The following is a 19319-nucleotide window of genomic DNA, read 5'->3' as shown; positions in this document are numbered from 1 at the left end:
TGAGGATGGACTATACGCAAACTTGGAGGTATGGTAGATGTGGAAATCTCATATCAATTGTATTTAAGACTTTTGGTTTGAGTTTGTATATAACTTGGATCTTTTCACCAACTAATTTAAAGCTTTTTAGGTTTGAAACTCTCATACTAATCAATTTAGGATTCCCTTTTGCTTTTTCTTTTCTTTTTTTCTGATTCTTTTTTTTTTTTCCCAAAAAACATATATTCCAAATTAGGACTATATTTGGGTCAATTTGATTTTGGTCCTCATGGTTTTTAAAAAAATTAATTTTGTCCCTTGACCTTTGACACTAACATGGGATTTTGTCTATTTTTACCGACTGTGACATAAGCTCAAGACAACAATGTAATGTTAATATATTAAAACTACATTGTTATAATGTTTTTTTTTTCATCTTTCCTGCACCACCATATGACCATGACGGCCAATCTCTTCAGTACCACAGCAACAACAAAAAACTACGAAAAAATCTAGTAACGCAACTTTTACCACTGTGATGTAAATGGTTGTAATTAATAAGAAAAAGTAGTAAATCCATGTGAAAGTCATTGTTTGGCATTCACAGCCAACTATCAACAAGTTGTGACAAATGGTGTGATTCTAGAAGAATTAAGAAAACACCGCCTGTAATCCCCCGTTGTATATCCCCACCAAGACCATCAAGACCCTTAAAATCAAGAAATTATATTGTCCTCATGGTGGAGGTGGACCACGTTACTTGTCCACCATTCCATAAAAACTCAGTTGTTTAAAATTGCTAGGTCAGTAATCAGTTTTTTTTTTTTTTTTTTTAATTATGACTGAGCAATTTTAAAAAGATACGAGTCTTTTAATGAAATGGTAGACCACATCATTTGTCCACCATGAGGATTGAAGACCTTACAATTTCTCCTTAAAACCTACGGGAAAGCCGAAATCCAAGACTACCAAAAGCAAATCTCCGCCATCTGTCTCCGAATCACTGGCACCTTGATCCTTCACCAGATAAGATCTACGAGTTTGAGTTCCATTGCTCAATTTCATTACATTTTGAAGCGTTATGACGCAACAAGTGAAGCCTTTTGAAAGCATATCACTAGGCCCTTCTAAGTATTTTTTTCGTGTATTGTTGAACATTAGATTTGAGTAACAAGTCGCCAAAGCTCTTGAGCTGAATTTCAATCCTTATTAAAATTTATATAACTGCAATCAACTAATTAAACTTCTACCAGAAATTAAAAAGTTTAAACCATATTTACTTACAAAACTCAAAGCCGGTTCTAAGCTTTCGTATATTTCCACATATTCACTATGGGTAGAAAAATGTAACCCACTGTGAAGCATTGGTACAATGAATAATCCCAGTTTGTTTCCACATCAGGCATGAAAATGGATACACAACTGAGAAAAGTATGTGGTGGCATAATCTTATCAATAAATCTAATTATTTTCTATTTATATTCAAATTTTGTTTTTCATATATCAACAACTGATACTTTCTATTAGCTGAAACCTATAGTAGAATTTCAGTGAAGATATAGTGCAACAACATACTTAGAAACAACAAAACTATAGCCCATCGAATATTCAAACTGCAAGCAGAAGCAAGATAGTGGGAACCTACTAAATGTATTGTTCCAGTTTGATCATCCAGCACCTTAATGTTTGAAGAGCCTGAAATAAACCAATCTTAAATCAAACAACAAACCAAAATAGAAAAAATAACATTATAACATTAGCAATTTGTCGGCAACAGTTTTTTTTATAATTCCTTGATAATTACAATGACAAATTTACAGTGAACTTTGTCAAACTTTCTTCCAACTTAGGGTCACAACTCACAAGACAAAACAGAATTACTATTCTTCATATAAGGTTGTGAAGGGTAAAACCAAAAGCTATTCGTCTGGCAAAGTAGAACTCTAGAGCTCCATCTAAGATTAGAGTTTTGAAATTCATGCAATGTAATTGAAAAATTATCACTTGTCTCAAAAACTTAAACTCGCAAGAAATGGTAAATTAAATCACTTTTACCATTATTCTCATTTGACCTTCATGTGTGGATCCAAACTCTTCAATACCCTTCAATACATGAGGCCCAACACATGAAATAATTTTTAAATGGTCGGTACATGGAGACATGGTTCGAATTCAAGATCACCTACTTTCATATCACAATGAATTACCACTCGTCACACTGATAAGATGGGGTGAATTTAATTCCTTAACTATTATTCTAATAATAATTTGTTTTAGTTCAAGGAAATTATTAACCATGATTTGATTGTCATGTAAACAAATAATTATGCAAACCAGATGACTATAGATTCTTAATCCACCAAATTCATGAAACAATTGCTTGCTTCTCTTAATATTGCATCAAGAGAAATCATTGGATGAATATTTGTATCCCATCATTAATCAACAAAAGCCAGAACTTCTTTGGATTCCACAAAGCCAACAACAAAGTAAAGACCACTAACTAATTTTGGTTACACCAAAACCTGTCCTAACATTCAGCAATTTTGCATAAAGTAGCCACTCTTCAGAATCAAACCTGTCCACTGCGATTTAAAATCTTTAAGAATCTTACTGTTGCACTAAGGCAAAGGCAACACTGAGATAAAACAAAATTATACATTTTTGTTCTTTTCACAACTAAGCATTAACATGTCAAGTTGAAATAAATTTAGGTCTAGTAACTAAATCACAAAGCTAACTTGGGAATTAATTTTCTCACAGAGTTCTGTATACAGGTCAATTTCAATGCATGTTCAGAAAAGACTGGTGTATGACAAATTGCTACAAGAATGATTAAATTCATAAGAAAGTTTTACACTAGTCAGGGCTTAAGAGCTTTAATGTCAGTAACATTACCCAGGGCTGAATTAGACATGACAACTAAAACCTGTACATTTTGTAATATACACTAATCAATATTGCAATTTTTTTTAATCAAATTACACTATTGGGTATAAATGACTTTTAAAAACACAAATTTCACCCATCAGAAGAGCAACAAAACCCTTCATAGAATGCCATAGGGATGGAAAAAAAACTTCAAATCTTACACTTTTGAAGAAAATGAGAGATCAAACAATGACTTGAATCTTTCTTTCCTCCTGATATTGCTGAAGTGGGCAAATGCTTCAGGTGTCTTTGCCATTGTTTCTTTGACTGATTTGCTTGATAGTTATACTTTCCATACTCCATAGTTTTGATGTATTGCTGGTTCCATATCACACTATCTGTGTGCTTTGGTTCCTTATTTTCCCTTATTTTCAATGAAGTTTTGTACTTTAAAAAAAAAAAAAAAAAAAAGTAAAAATGAAGCTATGACGGAAAATCTCAGAAGCACGGGTGCGGATTTGAGTTCGGGTGTGGGTGCGGATGCAGATGCGGATGCGATGCAATGAGACAGCAATTTTTGAAAAAGTAGGACACAGGTGCGACAGGATACATTTATAAATTAATTATTAAATATATTTTTATTTTTATTTTCTACATATTCCTAAGCATTTTTTTCATATAATGGTAAACATATATCAATTTAAGAGAAATAGTAGTTAGTAGATAATAAAGTGAATACTGAATACATAGCCATTACATGATATTCAAAAATTAGAATACAAGTTCTAATGTTTGAGATTTTACAAAGGTTTGAGGTTTGAGATTTTATGGAGAGTTGGGCGAGTGAGTTGTGGGTCAGTGAGGCGAAGGAGAGACGGAAGGAGAGCTAGAGGCCGCGGATCCAAAAGAGAGAGAAAGGAGACAGAGAGATCAAGAGAGAATTGAGATGAATGTAGGGTTTTGTTTCCTTTAAAGTCTGCCGACAAAACAGTTTGTTTTAATCACATCTTTTCCTTTTTTTTTTTAATAAGTACTTCAGCCCATATCGGTCTGAATAGGATTCTATTTCGGACTGAATCGAACCAAATTGGGCCGCATAGAAAAAAAAAAATTCAGCAAGGGACGCATGTGTAGCCGCGTCCACACGAATCTGAAGCAGGTGCGCCAGCCAAAACGGTGCACCTGTGCTTCCTTGCGGAAAATCCATGGCCGCTACTTCTTCACGAATAATAACTGTTCTAAGTTACCAACGTCTATGCAAGTTCAAAAGCTAAGACCTTCCCTGACACAATCCCACCCCTACCCTTTGCTTCGGTGAAAGAAGTGGACCACAGGTTATGAAAATTCACATCACAAATTGTCATGCATTACATGCAAATTTCACAAGTGTAAGAACTAAGAAGACTTCAATGGTCTCCACAAAATCAAGCAATAAGGGCCTGACTATATGCTGCTAGGCCTAACATATACTAACCTACAATTTGAATTAAAATAAAATACAACACAAAATTGGAATAGAATGAAGGGAAAATAACATGAAACTTACAGTTATATTCAGTCCATCCAATGACTTGATTCTCAAGATCATACACCACTAGCTTATTTGAAAGGACTAGATCTACAAAAAAACAAAAGAAGAAATTATATTTCCATTGATCATGCCAGTGGAGCTTTATAAAGTCAATACTTGTGTTCCTGCCAGTGTTCAATTGGAATTGAATTTCAGGAAAAAGGGGGAATGTTTTCACTCTTTCAATAATGAAACTTAGATTAAAGTGTCAAACCCCCAGACGTGAGAGATGGCAAATTAATGATTCCAATGCTCTATGGCAATCATGCAGCAAAAGTACTTGGCCAAGAGTTACCACTGAAATAAACAAATATTTGGGCTATACCTCCCAAAAGGGTCAAGTTCATCCTATCTCTGGATTGCCTCCCACTGTTTTGCCAACCAATACACCATAAACTTTCCTGTAAAGATCCACAATAGTAAACTAACTGATTGACATAGATTAAAAGGCAACAGAATTTAAGAAAATGGGAAATCTGAAAATAACAAATGCTACAAGACAAGAAATTCAAGCATATACAAGATTGGCTAGAGTAATGATAAAAAATAAAAAAATAAAAAAAGCAGGAAATCTCCCAAGGTAGGTTGTGTTTCATTTACATAATATTTGTGAAAACCGGAATTTTAAATACTTTGAGAAATCTAGAAATCTTGAGAAATCCACACTTTTCAAAAGGTAAGGGTATGTTTGGTAACTATTTTTTTCTCCAAGTTTTCTATTTTCAAAAGATCTTTTCTATATTATAGACTTGAAAACTTGTTTGGTAACTGAAAACAAATAGAAAACAAAAACGGTTTCCACATCTCAATTTACAAAGGAAACTAAAAACAAGCAAAGAGGTGTTTTTAATTTTCAGTTACCAAGGGAGCTTGAAAGCACAGAGAAAACAAGTGTATTTTATATATACTTTAAAAAAAAAATCCAAAAGTTAAATTTTGAGGCATTAAGAAGTATTACTTCTCACAGATTGAGGCAAGAAGGTTAAAAATGAGCAGAAGGGGCAGGTCACCCAGCAAAAAAGATAAGAATGTACAGAAACATAGAAAGAGAAGACCAAGAAGAAAGCAAGTAAAATGTAGAAACAAACATATCTAAAGAGCAGCTTTATTAACTTGTTTGATATACTTACTAAGGAGAATAGATACTCATGCGGATAAACCTTCAATGAGAGTGAGTTCTCAAAATGAAATACAACAGGTGGGAATCCATCATCAATGCTGCAATTAAAAGCAAAACTCACAAATTAAAGTTAAATAAACTATAGCACAATGTTTACACATTATTCTCAATTGTAAGAACTTTTTCTTTTGTTTTGATAAGTCTCAATTGTCAAAACATTATAGCATCAACAATGATACATGAAGTTATATCAAGCCAAAAGGAATTGGAAGGCTTGAGAGATAAAAGAATAAATCTTTAGGATCAACCATGAATGAAGGTGGCCCAAAAATAACAAGATACAAGACACAGGTTATTTAAATTTCTACAGTCAAGTTTACTTTTGTAATTCAATAATTGGGTTTGGACCCAAGTCAATTAGGATTACGGTTAAGTCCTAGTTGTCAATATAAGCATATTATTGTACAATGTACTCCTAAGGAGACAAGTTTATGACAAATAAAAATTAAAAATTTTCCAATGGATTGGCGCTAATTCCAATCAACCCTAGGTGCTAATTCCTAGGTTTATCTTATTTTTCTATTTGGTTTTTCCTAAAAATTTCTTTTCAGAATTTTGTGCTGCATTAGTTTTGATATCAAATTCATTCTGCATCAATTTTGGTATCAGAACAAACTCCAATCCCTCACTGTTGTTATTCTCTGACACCATTGGCCAAAGTTGTAAATACTAAATACCAGACCAGAGGGCATTTTGATTTGGCCAAGGGAATGAAATATTTTGGTAGTAGTCAATAATGGTTTACCCTTTCAGGTTACCACTTTATGCATTCATTAGACTAACTGGTATTGGTCAAAGCTCATATAATTTGTTAAGAGCCTTTAAAATTAAGGTAATGCCCACCCCAATAAGTTTTCAATAGTTGATACTTGATATACCTAGGAAAAAAAGATAAAACTTAAAACTATTAAAATCTACAAAGAGATAAGTGGGGGAGACTTGGCCATGTAGGTGGTTAAGGTAAGAAACCAAAAATCTGACAAAGCTTGTGTGGGGAGCAGGGGTTGGGCAGACAAATCAATGAAGAAGTGTGAGTAATTGACACTGTTGGAGAAGAATTGAACTTTTTTGGGGATTATTAGCTATAATTAGGTTATTAGTATTTTATTTAATTTCCTAGCATCATTGTTATTTTCAAAACTCAATAATTGGGCTTGGACCCAAGTCAGTCAATTAGGATTACAGTTTAGTCCTAGTAGTCAATAACACAAGCTATTTTAATACTATGGAGACAAGTTTATGGTAAGTAAAAATTTAGTTCGAATTTTCCAATGGCTTGGTGTTGATTCCAACCAATTCCCAGGTTTATCTTATTTTTCTGTTTTTTTTTTCCCAAAAAAAAAAAAATCATTGGAGAATTTTGTGGTGCACCAGTTTTGTTATCAAGCTCATTGTTCTACATCATGTTGCATCCAAGATATGGTATGTAAATTGTTTCCTCATATGTCAAGTCTTGTGATAACTTGGGAGATATATCTACAAGGCCATCCCTAACGGTCATTTTTTAATCTCTAAAACATTCTAGGCACTATATTATAAGAGCTTTATAGGGAAGGGCATTAGAATTCCTACAAAATTTTGAAAAAATATTACATAAATAGGTAGGGAAGCAAAACCACCACTGGGTTGAGATCCCATCTCTTTATGTATTTCCTCTTTCCTTGTAGCCATCAATACCACATCTAGCACTACCATCTCTTAATTCAAAAGTCTCATATGACAACAATATACATGCAACATACCTTTCAGAGTACTGGAAGCATGTATACTCATCGCGAACAGTTTGAACATTTAAACCTGGCTGTTGAGAGATAATCTAACAAAGATACTAAAATGTGTAAGTGGGCAACTTGAAATACGGAAGTCAACCAACCTGAACTCTAATATATCATGTACACTACAAATGATTCATATGGACATACCTTACTTACTAATGGCTCATAAACCAATTCCGGGAGATAGGCCAAGGTTGTACCACTGTCAATTACTGTCCCTTTTCTGTCTCCTGCCTCAAACACCTCTATTGAAATATTTAAAAAAACTTGACCAACTTGAACAGCCGTCATATTGACATTGTAATGAGGCCTACAAATTTTGCAAGAAGAAAAAGTTTAGTCAACGAAATTACACAGGCCAAGATTTAACTTAGAAGAAATTGCTTAAAATAATAATAAAAAAAACTCATAAATGCAGAAGGAGAAATGAGTAACCTATTACATTTTTATATAGTAATGTATTTCTATTGCAGAAGAACTACCTCGTGTAAAAAAACATAAGGTAGCCTAAAATATATATAAAAGATTACATGCAAATGTAAGTGAATCAATAAATTCTATTACAGTAAGTATATAATTCAGTCCCATTCCACTGGACCAATCTCTAAGTTTTCTCATAAAGGAGATCTTCAGCTGAAACTCCAAAAGTTCATGTTTGTCAAAGGTGCAACTATTCTGTTCCCTCCACAATATCCACATCAAGCACAAGGGAGCTAAATTCAAAACCCCAGATGATCATTTACGAAAACAGTTACGCCAACCAACCAGTAAGTCCACTATTTTTGGCACCCATTGAACCATAAAAAGCCCAAACATATAACTCCACATCACATAAGCAAACTACAAAGCAAATGATCCACTGTTTCCCCCATTTTCTGCACAAATAACACCAATCTACCAATATAATTTCTCATTTTCAAAGATTATTATTGGTCAGGATCTTCCCCCAAGCTGCGGTCCACACAAAGAAAGCAACCCTCTTTGGGGCCTTGGCACACCAAATACCTCTCCATGGGAAATCAATCACCCTATGGGCATGCAACACATCATAAAAAGACCTTAAATCAAACGCCACAATCCCATGCAGTCTACATCGCATCCTATCCGAAAATCACTAGTTAGCACATTAGAATGCAACAATCAGCAAAGGCTTAACAGGCTCTGATTACCAATTTTTGAAAGGTTGAACGAACCGAACATTTCAATCCATCTCACCCCCACTGGTACCACCCACCAAATAAGCAAATACCAACACGCCCTCATCCACCATACAAGACAAGGTGTGCTCCTTCAAGAGGTGCTCCCCACACCACCTGTCATGCAAGAAATGCACCTCATCTCCTTCTCCCACCTCAAAATGCACAGTCATGACAAAGACATCCCACTTTGCTCTAATTTCTTTCCATAAACTAGGAAAAAGTTTGGCTCAAAACATGTTTGGAGCCTTGGGCTCGAACCACCAATAGGAAGATAGCTCTTGTCATGTGCAATGCATATGACTCACTTAACCCAACCAATTAAGTAAGTCATGTTCATTACATATGACGGGATACATGCCATCTTCCTATTGGTGGTTGGAGCCCAAGGGTCCAAACATGTTTGGAACCAAACCTTTTCCCATAAACTATACCCATGTGTGCTATGCATCTGCTCCATTGCCTAGCCGCCCCCTTCCATGCGATATTTTAACTCTATTACCCTCCCCATAAATGAGTCCCCTCTACCCTGAAATGCTAGTCACTTCACTAATAGAGCTCTATTAAATATTCCCGTCTTGGAAACCAAATCCCCACACATGACAGGAGAACATACAATATTCTAGTCCACAAAATGAAACTTGCGCTCATCCCTCAACCCGTTCGAGAAAAAGTTCCTCGGCAACTTCTCTAATCTATTCACCACAAGGATGGAAAGGTAAATTAACATATAATAAGATGTAAGAAGTCACGATATCATGCTTTTAATTAGTATTATTCTTCCTCCCTTAGATGAGTATAACTTCTTCCATCTTAACAATCTCCGCTTTGTCTTCTCCAAAAAGGGATTCCACACAATGTACGCCTTAATAAATGAATCCAAAGGCACACCCAAATAATTCATAGGCAAGCTCCCAACCTTATGATAAAAAATCTCTGCCAACTCATCTATAAAACTCACATCTCCCATCCCTACCTCACTCTTGCTCAAATTAACTTTCAAACCAGTTATAACCTCAAAGCAAGTCAACACCATTTTAATATAAAGCATTGCTTAAGAGATCCTTGACATGAGCATGCACAAACAAAGAAACAATCCTTGACATGCACAAGAGATCAAACATCATATTTCAGGAATTCTATTCAATTTTGAATTATTATAAATTTGGTCTTGATGTTTGCACTCAACTTATTTCAATAGATAATGATAAACATAGCATTAACAACCGATCTTTTATCATATATAAAATACCCAACATATCTGAATATTTAATACATAATGATGAACATAGCAATTCTATTTGACTACATGTGACTCTGCTGTCTTCTTATTTTCACGTAGTTACGGCATTGGTTCCCTTTTATCATGAAATCTAATACTGCAAAGTTCTTTTAACCTCCTCTCCTCAGAGACCTACAGAATTCCAACCAATCCACACACTCCAGCTTCTTGAATCTTAGCTCAATTATTATATCAGTGGACTCAGAAAATTTTTTCACCGCCTCCAAGCACTTATTAAAGCACATAAATAATGAAGCAAACTAGTAAAAGCAAGACAACTATATCCTGATAATTAGACTTCAGGCTTGAGAGCTCACTATAGCACTGTTAATAAAGCGATGCAATAGGTTCACTAAGTACTTGAGAATTACACATTGTTTTCAAGCACAATCAAGTATAGCTGCATTTTTTTCAAGCACATTAAGAGGTATGTTAAGCATTTTCCAACTGTTAGGGGTCAGCTTTCACTTTATTATCCATCATTAGATCTTTTCCCACTATATTAATCAACCTTCTTTAAACCTCAACTTGTCTTAGGTTACATGTATCCCTATCAGAAACAAATGACTGCAAGCTAAAATTGAATTACTCAAAGGAAGCTATGACACTATTCTAAAGCCATGTGGCACATTTTATTTTATGACTCTTTTAGTTTATAATTTATTGCTAAAAGAAACCAGTTATATAGTATTACAACCAAAATAAACAGTGTCAGTTTGGCAACATCTTTTTCTTTAACTTTTTAGCTTATTTGCTTATGTATAGATTTTTAAAACCTCACATTTTCTGGGTACAGCAATACTTTTAACCAACTTTTAGTAAATAAGCAAATAAGCTTTCAGCAAAAGACTGCTGAGATTCTATAAATAAGACAAAGGAGAACAAGAGACAACCATAACACCCATAAAAGATCTCACATACTGGTTTGGTACCAAGGGAGTCATGTTGACTTTTGGTTGCACGACATGCCCAATTGCAAAAATTCCACCTCCATTTACTCCATCTAAGCAGTGAGCAAACATCTTTTTCACTTTTCCAGAAGAAGCTAATTGTGAAATTATGGACAAATTTGATTTTCCAAAACCAAGAATCCCATCTAGCGCCTCATCTTCATTAGATGAACCTAGATCCCCAGCTTGTCTAGCACCACACCTACACCAAAAACATTGAAAACACCACTTAATTACCCCTGAGAAGAGGAACAGGTTGCTGTTGATTGACCATACAACTAAATAATGATAATTAGGCCTTTTGACATCATGCAACAGACACGATTTTGAGATAGATTTCAAGAAGTTTATATAATAGATAAATCCTAGAACAAAATAGAAAGCATCAAAGGGAACTTCATGATATTCAAGAAACCTCTGTGAGAAAACAATTTAAGAGAGGGAAGAAAAAGAACTGCAAAGCACAGAATAACATAAAATGACCAGAGGACATTTAATTTTAAACAAAAGTTTAGATATTGTCAACATTCATTGGAATAAGTTCACAAGCAGTTTAGTTTTCAACCTGCTATATTTAAATTGGCAATGAAAACCATGTCAGTTTTTAGTAGCTAAAGCACACAGTAAATGAGACACATTACGGTAATCTGAGTATATAAACTGAGCAAGCTAGTTTATAGAAGAACTGATTGATTAATTTTAAAGAGTTAACACAGTTTATTTCAGTAACCATACTGTAACAGTAGCCTGTAGAAAGAATAACACATAACTGTATTAGCTATCCAATAAAAAGCTAGAATACAAATTCACCCACTTCCCCATTGGGGAGAGAAACACACATGGAAAGAGAACAACATCAGAAAACAGAAAGAGATTTATAATGGTTACTTTTCATAAACACATCCTTGGAAAAAAATAAATACAGCAAATTATTAGAATAAAAAACAATTAGCTACCCTACCCCAAATATACTAGAGCTCCTTGTTATGCTGAAGTGATAGTGTTGGAGTGCATGTATTTTAAAATGTTTCACCTACTTTAGTTTATGAAAGGTTCCAGCTAAATCTTACAACGAAGAGAGAGAGAGAGATGTAAAAGCACATTGATGCCAAATATATGGAGAAGTACATGATCAGATATGTTCTAATAATGTTAATGAAATATTTTAAAGCATTTCGATGTATTTCATCCTAATCTTCAAAAAAATTGGTAAAGTAGTGCTAGGCTAAGATTGGGTTTGACTTGGTTATAAAAATTTCTAGCTTCTATATCTAGTAGATTTTATTTCAACAAAAACCTTTAATAATCATCCTAGCTAATCATACTCGAAGCTCTTGTAGCCTATCTCCTCATACTTCAGGCTAAAGGATGCCAAAACGCCAATTATATACCCAACAAACTATCAGTTTTGATACCATTTGTTCGGCTCAACAGATGTTCAGTCACAACGAGATCAGATAAACCATAACTTCAATTACAAATAGACAGTTCATCTAAACCCACCTACATCCATGGATGAGAGAAACAATCCATTGTAAGTATAGATAATTATAAATGAACAAGATTTCAAGGCATCCAAATTGACACTTTACACCAGAGCATTAGAAAACAGCTACTATACTCATCACACCTAAGCCATAGAACATAGCCTTGATCCCATATTCCATCAATGTTCCCCGTGACCCCGTCTCCCTAGCATCTCTTGTCAAACCCTTTTACTCATAACCCTAGATGTGGATTTCCCTTAAACCTATTTTCTTTCTAAGAAAGAAAACAATTTCCTTTCATACCATAACCAGGCAAAAAACCTCCTGCAAAACTTCTCTAGCAAATCCAAATAGGAATTTGATACAGATTCCCATATATCAACCATGGTCAAATTCAACCATTTAAACCCTTCATCTTCTTGGAAATAAGTGTGTTGCTCCACCTTTACTAATTTTAGTACAAGCAACCCATGTCAAGAGATCACTAGACTCAAAATATCATACTAATCTCCTCTTATACACTCCAGATCCCAAGGATACCAAAATGCTATTAAAAGAAGAAGAAGAAGAAGAAGAAGAAGATACCAAATTGTAATGACTATTTTGCCTTAAGTCATTGATTCTGAGACCAGGGCCAGTGGAACCACACAGAGATCCAATAAATAATAAATTGAAAGACAACAAGGGTTAAGAATTTAACCTGGTTCAATCACACACTTTTCCCTCAAAATTTGCTATTATCTAACATGGTTTGACCACAGTTTTCCCTCTAAAACTTCACTTGCTATTTTTGTTAAACTTCCCAAAAAGGATAACTAGACAAGCATCTTAGACTCCCAAACACTTTGATAGCACTCTAATTAATCAAAATTTGAGACAAAAGTACAATTGCTAAATTTAAATTTTAAAAGATGTGTATTGTGTGGCTGAAGCATTTTCCTTTTTAGAATTCAGCAACTGGACTTGGCCAAATCATATATACGAATTACAATACACCTATCTTGTGCAAGAATTACAAGATAAATTACGAAGTAAAAGAAGACAAAATTACACAGCCACTATATTAGTGATTGCATAATTCACTTGTTGAGCCACTTCCATGGGTAAGCTAACACAGGAAGCTAACTATTGAAATGGAAATACAGTATCTGAAAACAACTTACATCTCCACCACTTTGTGATATTCAATGAGAATCTCAAAACTCCACAAAGCCCTACAAAGATTTTCTTTATGAAGAAAGCAAATTCACACGATCAACACAAACCTGAACCGCCAACAAGGAATCACCATTAAAAACATTCAGATTCTAGGCCTCGGGATGCAGAAAAAGCTACAGAATATTCTGAATTAGAATACACACTCATACCCAGAAAGATCATCTTTAGCGGCTGATACCACTCTACCAAGTTTATCTCTAAACTATATGAAACATGACCCTCAGTCTCACCTGAAGTACGGAAAAAATGATAATAAAAAATAAAAACCTACATCAAGAAGTATTGCCTTTATATCGCTGAACCTATCATGAATAGGTAACACAAACAAATTTCGGTAAGCATACCAAAAATCACATTACATTAAGAGTACACTAAGAAATCATGATCATACTTCCACACAAAATCCATATCTACAGGTTCACTACCAAAAGAAGTATAACCATAAGCTCACCCAAAGATAATACTTCCATTGGCTGAAGTTGTTTGAAGATCTCCAGAAACCCGATCATACAGTACAAGATCCTTTATGAAGACTCCTGCAGTGGAACTGCCATCTTCATATATCTGAAGATACGGACAGGAATCATTAGCTGTGCAACCAGTTAAAGGACCCCCGTTTACCTCTACACAAAATTCTTGATTGCAAGGAACCATTTTCCCAGTGGCCGAGTCCTTTATATTGTATAGAGACAGATCAATCTGTTAGAAAAGAAACACTGAATCAGAGCAAAGCAATCAAATGTGTAATTTCATCGCTCAGGAGATGGTGCAAAACTATCACAGGGACCTTGGACCTGCTAGATGCACACTAAAGTCAGACATAATAAAAAGCCTATGATTTTCTGTAATGGGAATGAATTTCTGTTGAGTTTTATTGTTGTCATTGACATACCAGAGCAACTCATATAATGGGTGAGAGAATGCATCACTTCTCCTAAAGTTCCATACATGTGAATGAAAACTTTGTGGGGTATTTCAAGGGGAGGAATGGTTTCACATAGGAGAACCTTCATATCCTAATTTTTTTGTCACTACCATGAAAGTGTTCTCAAGAATGATGAAGAAAACTGCTATAGAAGCAAAGGGTTTTAAGTGTGCGTTTGGCAATTGTTGAAAAAAAAAAAGTTTCGCTTTTTTTGCTTTTTGTCTCGGTTTTTTTTCCTAGCTTTTTTTGCAAAATTTCTAGCTTTTACCTTTTTTAAAATAATCTAGTTTTTAGCTTTTTGTAACACATTTAACACAAAAGTTATCAAACACTATATCTTTTAATTAACACTACGCACACAAGCTACTGGAAATAAGCAATTCCTAAACAAACACTGAGTTCCATCTAAAATGTGAAAGATTACAACTATCTCATTTGAACTTAGCTGATGATGTAATGATGTTCACTGCTATTAACTTGAAATCTAGCAAAAATAATTTAAGCAACATTATAAGAGTTTCATCAGATGTATGACCACTCTGCAAGTTATAGACATTTTTTGCTGGAAGAAATCAAAGATCAAATTATGTCTATTTTGCATTTCAAGGAGGGAAAATTGCTAGTAAGATACTTGGGACTGCCTCTGATTTCTGGTAATGTCATAGCCAAGATTGAGCCCTTTGTTACAATAATGGTGAAATGCTTAAATTTCACCATTTTCTAACAAATTAAGTTTGGAAAAAGTAGTAATTTATAATGGTATTAGAGCAAATGGTCCTGGATTTGAACCCTTTCTCCACTCTATAAAAAATTTACAACTCCCATGTGTTGGGCCTCCTTTATTAAGGGTGAGTTTGTGCCACACGCAAAGGGCTTTATTCGAATAATGGCTAAAGATTAAATTTATCATTTCCTAACATCGCTAAATTTTTTAGAAATAGTGGTAGCTTATCACCCTTATTAGATAAAATTACTACTGGTACTAGTTAGTGGACAAAAGAAAGCCTTTTATTTGCACGGATCCTTCAATTTTTTGTATTCAACGATTTATGGGATCCAGGTGTATTGAACTAGCATTTTTACCTTGCCTATGAAGGTAATTAAGGAGATTGAACAAACATTCAGTAGCATGCTGTAGAATGATAATGAAGTGTCTAAAAGATGAGTCAAGATAACTCAAGATGGAGGTTTATGCCCAAAACAGAGGGGGGACAAGGGCTAAGAATAATTAAATATTAATGGAATAGAGCTGTATGGAATTTGTTCTCTCAAAGCTAGTTCTATATGGGTTGCTTCGACAAACCATTATCTATTGAAAGGTAAAAGTTCTAATTAGTTAAATTCATCTTTGATAAGTTTTATTGATGAAGAGGAACTACTTCATGTACACAGGGTGTCTACATGAGAAGGTCCTAAAAAATTAAAAAAGAAAGAGAATTACAATCAAAAAGAAAGAGAATCATAAAATCAACAGCAAAATGAATCTCACTAGGACCCAAACCACGACCATTCAAACAATGATCTCATTAGAGAACTTCAACTGAAATCCGAGACCTCCAAATCTTTAAATGTATGATGATTCCTCTCTGTCCACAATGTCCACAAGAGGCACAAAGGGGTAAATTCCAGACAAAGGACAAATATTTACCAGACCAATTTCTCCATCCACATAATACACCAACAACACTCCTAGACATTACCCCCGAAATAGAAAAAAGCATAAATCCAAAATTCATACGCAATGTCACAACGTAACAACAAATGCTCCCAAAATATCACCAGTCACCACTACTCCTGCACATGCAACACCAATCTACTAGAGTAATTTCTCTTTTAATGAGATTATCGCATGTTAGAATATTGCCCCATATTACTTTCCACACACAAAAAAGAAAATCTGTTTGGAGCCTTAGTAAACTTAGATGAATAAGAATATAGTCAAGGAAACATTGAATTTTAGTTGTTAAAATTCATCAAGGTAGTTTTCATAAGGATGGGCAAATATATTACAACTCAAGGGTGTAGCTAGACTTCTCATCAAGTACTCCGTGCAGAGGGGACACTAAATTTTTCTTTGGCATGATAATTGACACCCTTGGATGCTTCATTCCCTAAGTATTGCTAAAGTAATTTATGATGCAACTAGCTTTACTTCTACTAATGTCGCATGTGTCATTCAAGCTGGGCAATGGTATTAGTTGCATTAATCTAGGGGCTACTCAATCTAATATTCATCATTCAAGCTGGGCAATGGTATTAGTTGCTTGTATTGTGATATTAGTAGGGAAAGTTATCTTATCTCTATTCTCTAGTGTAGTTTACCAAGTAGCTGCTAGTGAGTTCTGGTGTTTCAGAACTAATCCTATATCTTTTGTTGTGGCTTGTTAATAAAGCTAACTCAATTATCCACTAAAAATACATAAATAAATAAGCTGGGCAAACAACAACAACAACCAACCCTTAGTATCAAATCTTTTGGGGTCAGCTATGAACCCTCAATAGATTAGTCAACATTGACCACATGTATTCATTCTATTCTATCTGAAGTCATACTCTTCAATTACTTCCTTAATTGACATGTCATTTCTAACTATTCTAATTACAATCCGCTTGTTTCAATGAAAAACTTAATATGAAAATAGTTTTCGCATTTTCCTGTGTTCGGTAGTATCAAAAACAAAAATGGGTCAAAAGGACTTCTCTTATTTAGCCTGACATAAAATAGAGTTGTTTTCCACTAAAACTTTCTGGAAAGACCACCGCACATCCTTGATGTGGTAGTCATATGCTTGTGGGATGTGGGAAACAAGGGTCAGGTTCAAGCCTCCAAGAGTTAGAGTAAAATTTCTCTCTTGTATCAAAAAAATAATAATAATTATTCTGGAAAGTAGCTCTATATATCTCAGGTGAAGCTAAATAAGAGAAATTAAAAGTTAGTTTTCCAACTCATTTTAAGTTGGCTACCAAAAAATAGGAAAATGAGAAAATGATTCATTTTCAAGAAAATGTTAACGTCAAAACAAACAAAGTGAGCAAAAAAAAAAAAAAAAATACAAATGAGTGAAAGGGCAGAGAAGCATACACCAAGGGAGCTTCTTCTGGGGCACTCTGTGCACTGAATACAGTTGACCCACATAATATCACTTCCTGTATCCACTTGCACATAGTAGTCCTGTGTTGGTGTTCCAATCCCTATTTTTGCATAGTAAAGCCTACAACAACAACAACAATAACAATATCAATCAATTTATATAATCTCAATCTCAACAAAACAAAATCAATTGTGCCTGAATTTTGAAAATACACCATTTCCAATCAAAATTCAAAACCAAAAAATAATAATAATAATTTTGATTGGAAACCAAAGAGAATTGAGGAAAAGTTTACCCGACGGCATCGGGACGACCGGAGCCGCCCAAGGGGAGATCGACGCCGGCGAGAATACCAAGCTGGCGGCGGGTATCGTGAGCTTTGAGTTGCGTGATGGAGGGCCCTTGACCGGCGTACTTGTACTTCACGTTGAGAACGCCGGTGTGAGCAGAGACGGCAGTAATCATGAGAGACAATAACAGCACCACCGTTGAAACCACGAAGCTTCTTCTCAATATTGTTATGGCCATGGCGATCGTCGTCGGAGTCGGAGTCGTAGTCATAGTCATAGTCGTCGTAATAGTGATCGTCAATTCGTATTTCTCTTCTTCTTTTTTGGATTTGATTACTCTTTTTCTTTTCTTTTTTCGGTTTTGGCTAAGTCTATAGAAGAAAAATATAAGAGAAGAGACTTTGGTTTTATAGGTGGTATGAAGCGAATGGCGTTGGTATCTGAGTCTTCGCGCTGCAAGGGGGTGTGTTAAGAGTTTGTTAAGAGTCTCCGCAGGGTAGTTGGGCCCACCCTGTGAAAGGTCCCTACCCTATTGAATGAATAATCCACATTTGAGTTCCCATAAAAATTTAAAAAATATAATAATACTATAATAATTAAATCCATATTTTAGCTCGTGTAAAATGGCTATTTATTACAAAGTGAAAAAAGCCCATCGATGCCAAGGCCCAATGTTTTTTTTTGTTTTTTAGGTTGCGTTTGGTTGAATGGAAAATATTTTTCGAGTGTAAAATATTTTCAGGTGAAAATATTTTTGGGAAAGGAAAATATTTCTTTAGTGTTTGATTGCATTTTGAAAATTATATTAGAAAATATTTTCAAGTGTTTAGTAACATCCTGAAAAATACAAATTTTCTATTGGTTTCTTACATTTTCTTGGCTATTTTCTCAGCTTTCAAACACATTTATAATAGAAAATTGCAAGATGTAAACTTTTTAAAGAAACAAAAATCAAAATAAAACTATAAACTCGGTCAAACAGAGCAGGGGAGGAAGAAAGAGTGAGAGATCGAGAGAGCTTGAAATCGGGTCAAGGCTCTGATCTGTGTGTTGGCGTTGCCGACGAGCTTCAGGCGGCGATTATGAGCCGACGGCGGCGAGGATGGTATTTGTTGGTTCAAACGAGGGATGGGTCGATGGAGATGGGTCGGTGAGGACGAGGATGAGGGATGGGTCAGTGAGGACGAGGATGAGGGATGGGTCGGTGAATGGAGGACGGTGGCGCCGATGAGCTTTGGGTGGATCTAGATGGCAGTCGAGAATGAGAAAGAGAACGGCGGCGCTGATGAGCTTTGGGTCGAGAACGAGATCGATTTTGGGTGGTGATGATCTGGATGGCAGCGTCGATGAGCTTCCAGCGGCAACTCCGATCTCTCTCTCTCTGGTTTCACACTCATCTCTTTCTCTCTCTCCACTTTTTCAGTCCGTAAAATGTTATTTGAAGGTAAAATAACTATGGAAATGGTTTTACAGGTGTGGGGGTATTTTTCGGTCAAAGTGTAAA

General features: G+C 35.0%; 1 protein-coding gene across 2 annotated transcripts; it reads right to left on the bottom strand.

Annotated features, from left to right (window-relative positions):
- Positions 1-1235: 1235 nt before the first annotated feature.
- LOC142632143 (aspartic proteinase 36-like) lies at positions 1236-18333 on the bottom strand. Of its 2 annotated transcripts, XR_012843738.1 has the most exons (11): positions 17821-18333; positions 17516-17645; positions 13960-14207; positions 10775-11005; positions 7523-7685; positions 7343-7416; positions 5551-5638; positions 4746-4821; positions 4397-4468; positions 3072-3297; positions 1540-1674 (listed from the first exon to the last, which is right to left on the bottom strand). XR_012843738.1 is itself a non-coding variant. In XM_075806559.1 (10 exons), the coding sequence occupies exons 1-10, from the start codon at positions 18090-18092 to the stop codon at positions 1514-1516; spliced, it is 1515 nt and encodes a 504-aa protein (XP_075662674.1). In that variant the 5' UTR covers positions 18093-18332; the 3' UTR covers positions 1236-1513. The 2 variants fall into 2 exon arrangements, 1 of the variants encoding a protein (XP_075662674.1); XM_075806559.1 differs by lacking the exon at positions 3072-3297 and having other exon boundaries at positions 1236-1674; positions 17821-18332.
- Positions 18334-19319: the final 986 nt, after the last annotated feature.

Source organism: Castanea sativa, chromosome 4 (assembly GCF_040712315.1).
Source record: "Castanea sativa cultivar Marrone di Chiusa Pesio chromosome 4, ASM4071231v1".
NCBI lineage: Eukaryota > Viridiplantae > Streptophyta > Magnoliopsida > Fagales > Fagaceae > Castanea > Castanea sativa.
The sequence above is the reverse complement of the archived record's forward strand: the minus strand, read 5'-3'. Positions and strand labels throughout refer to the sequence as shown.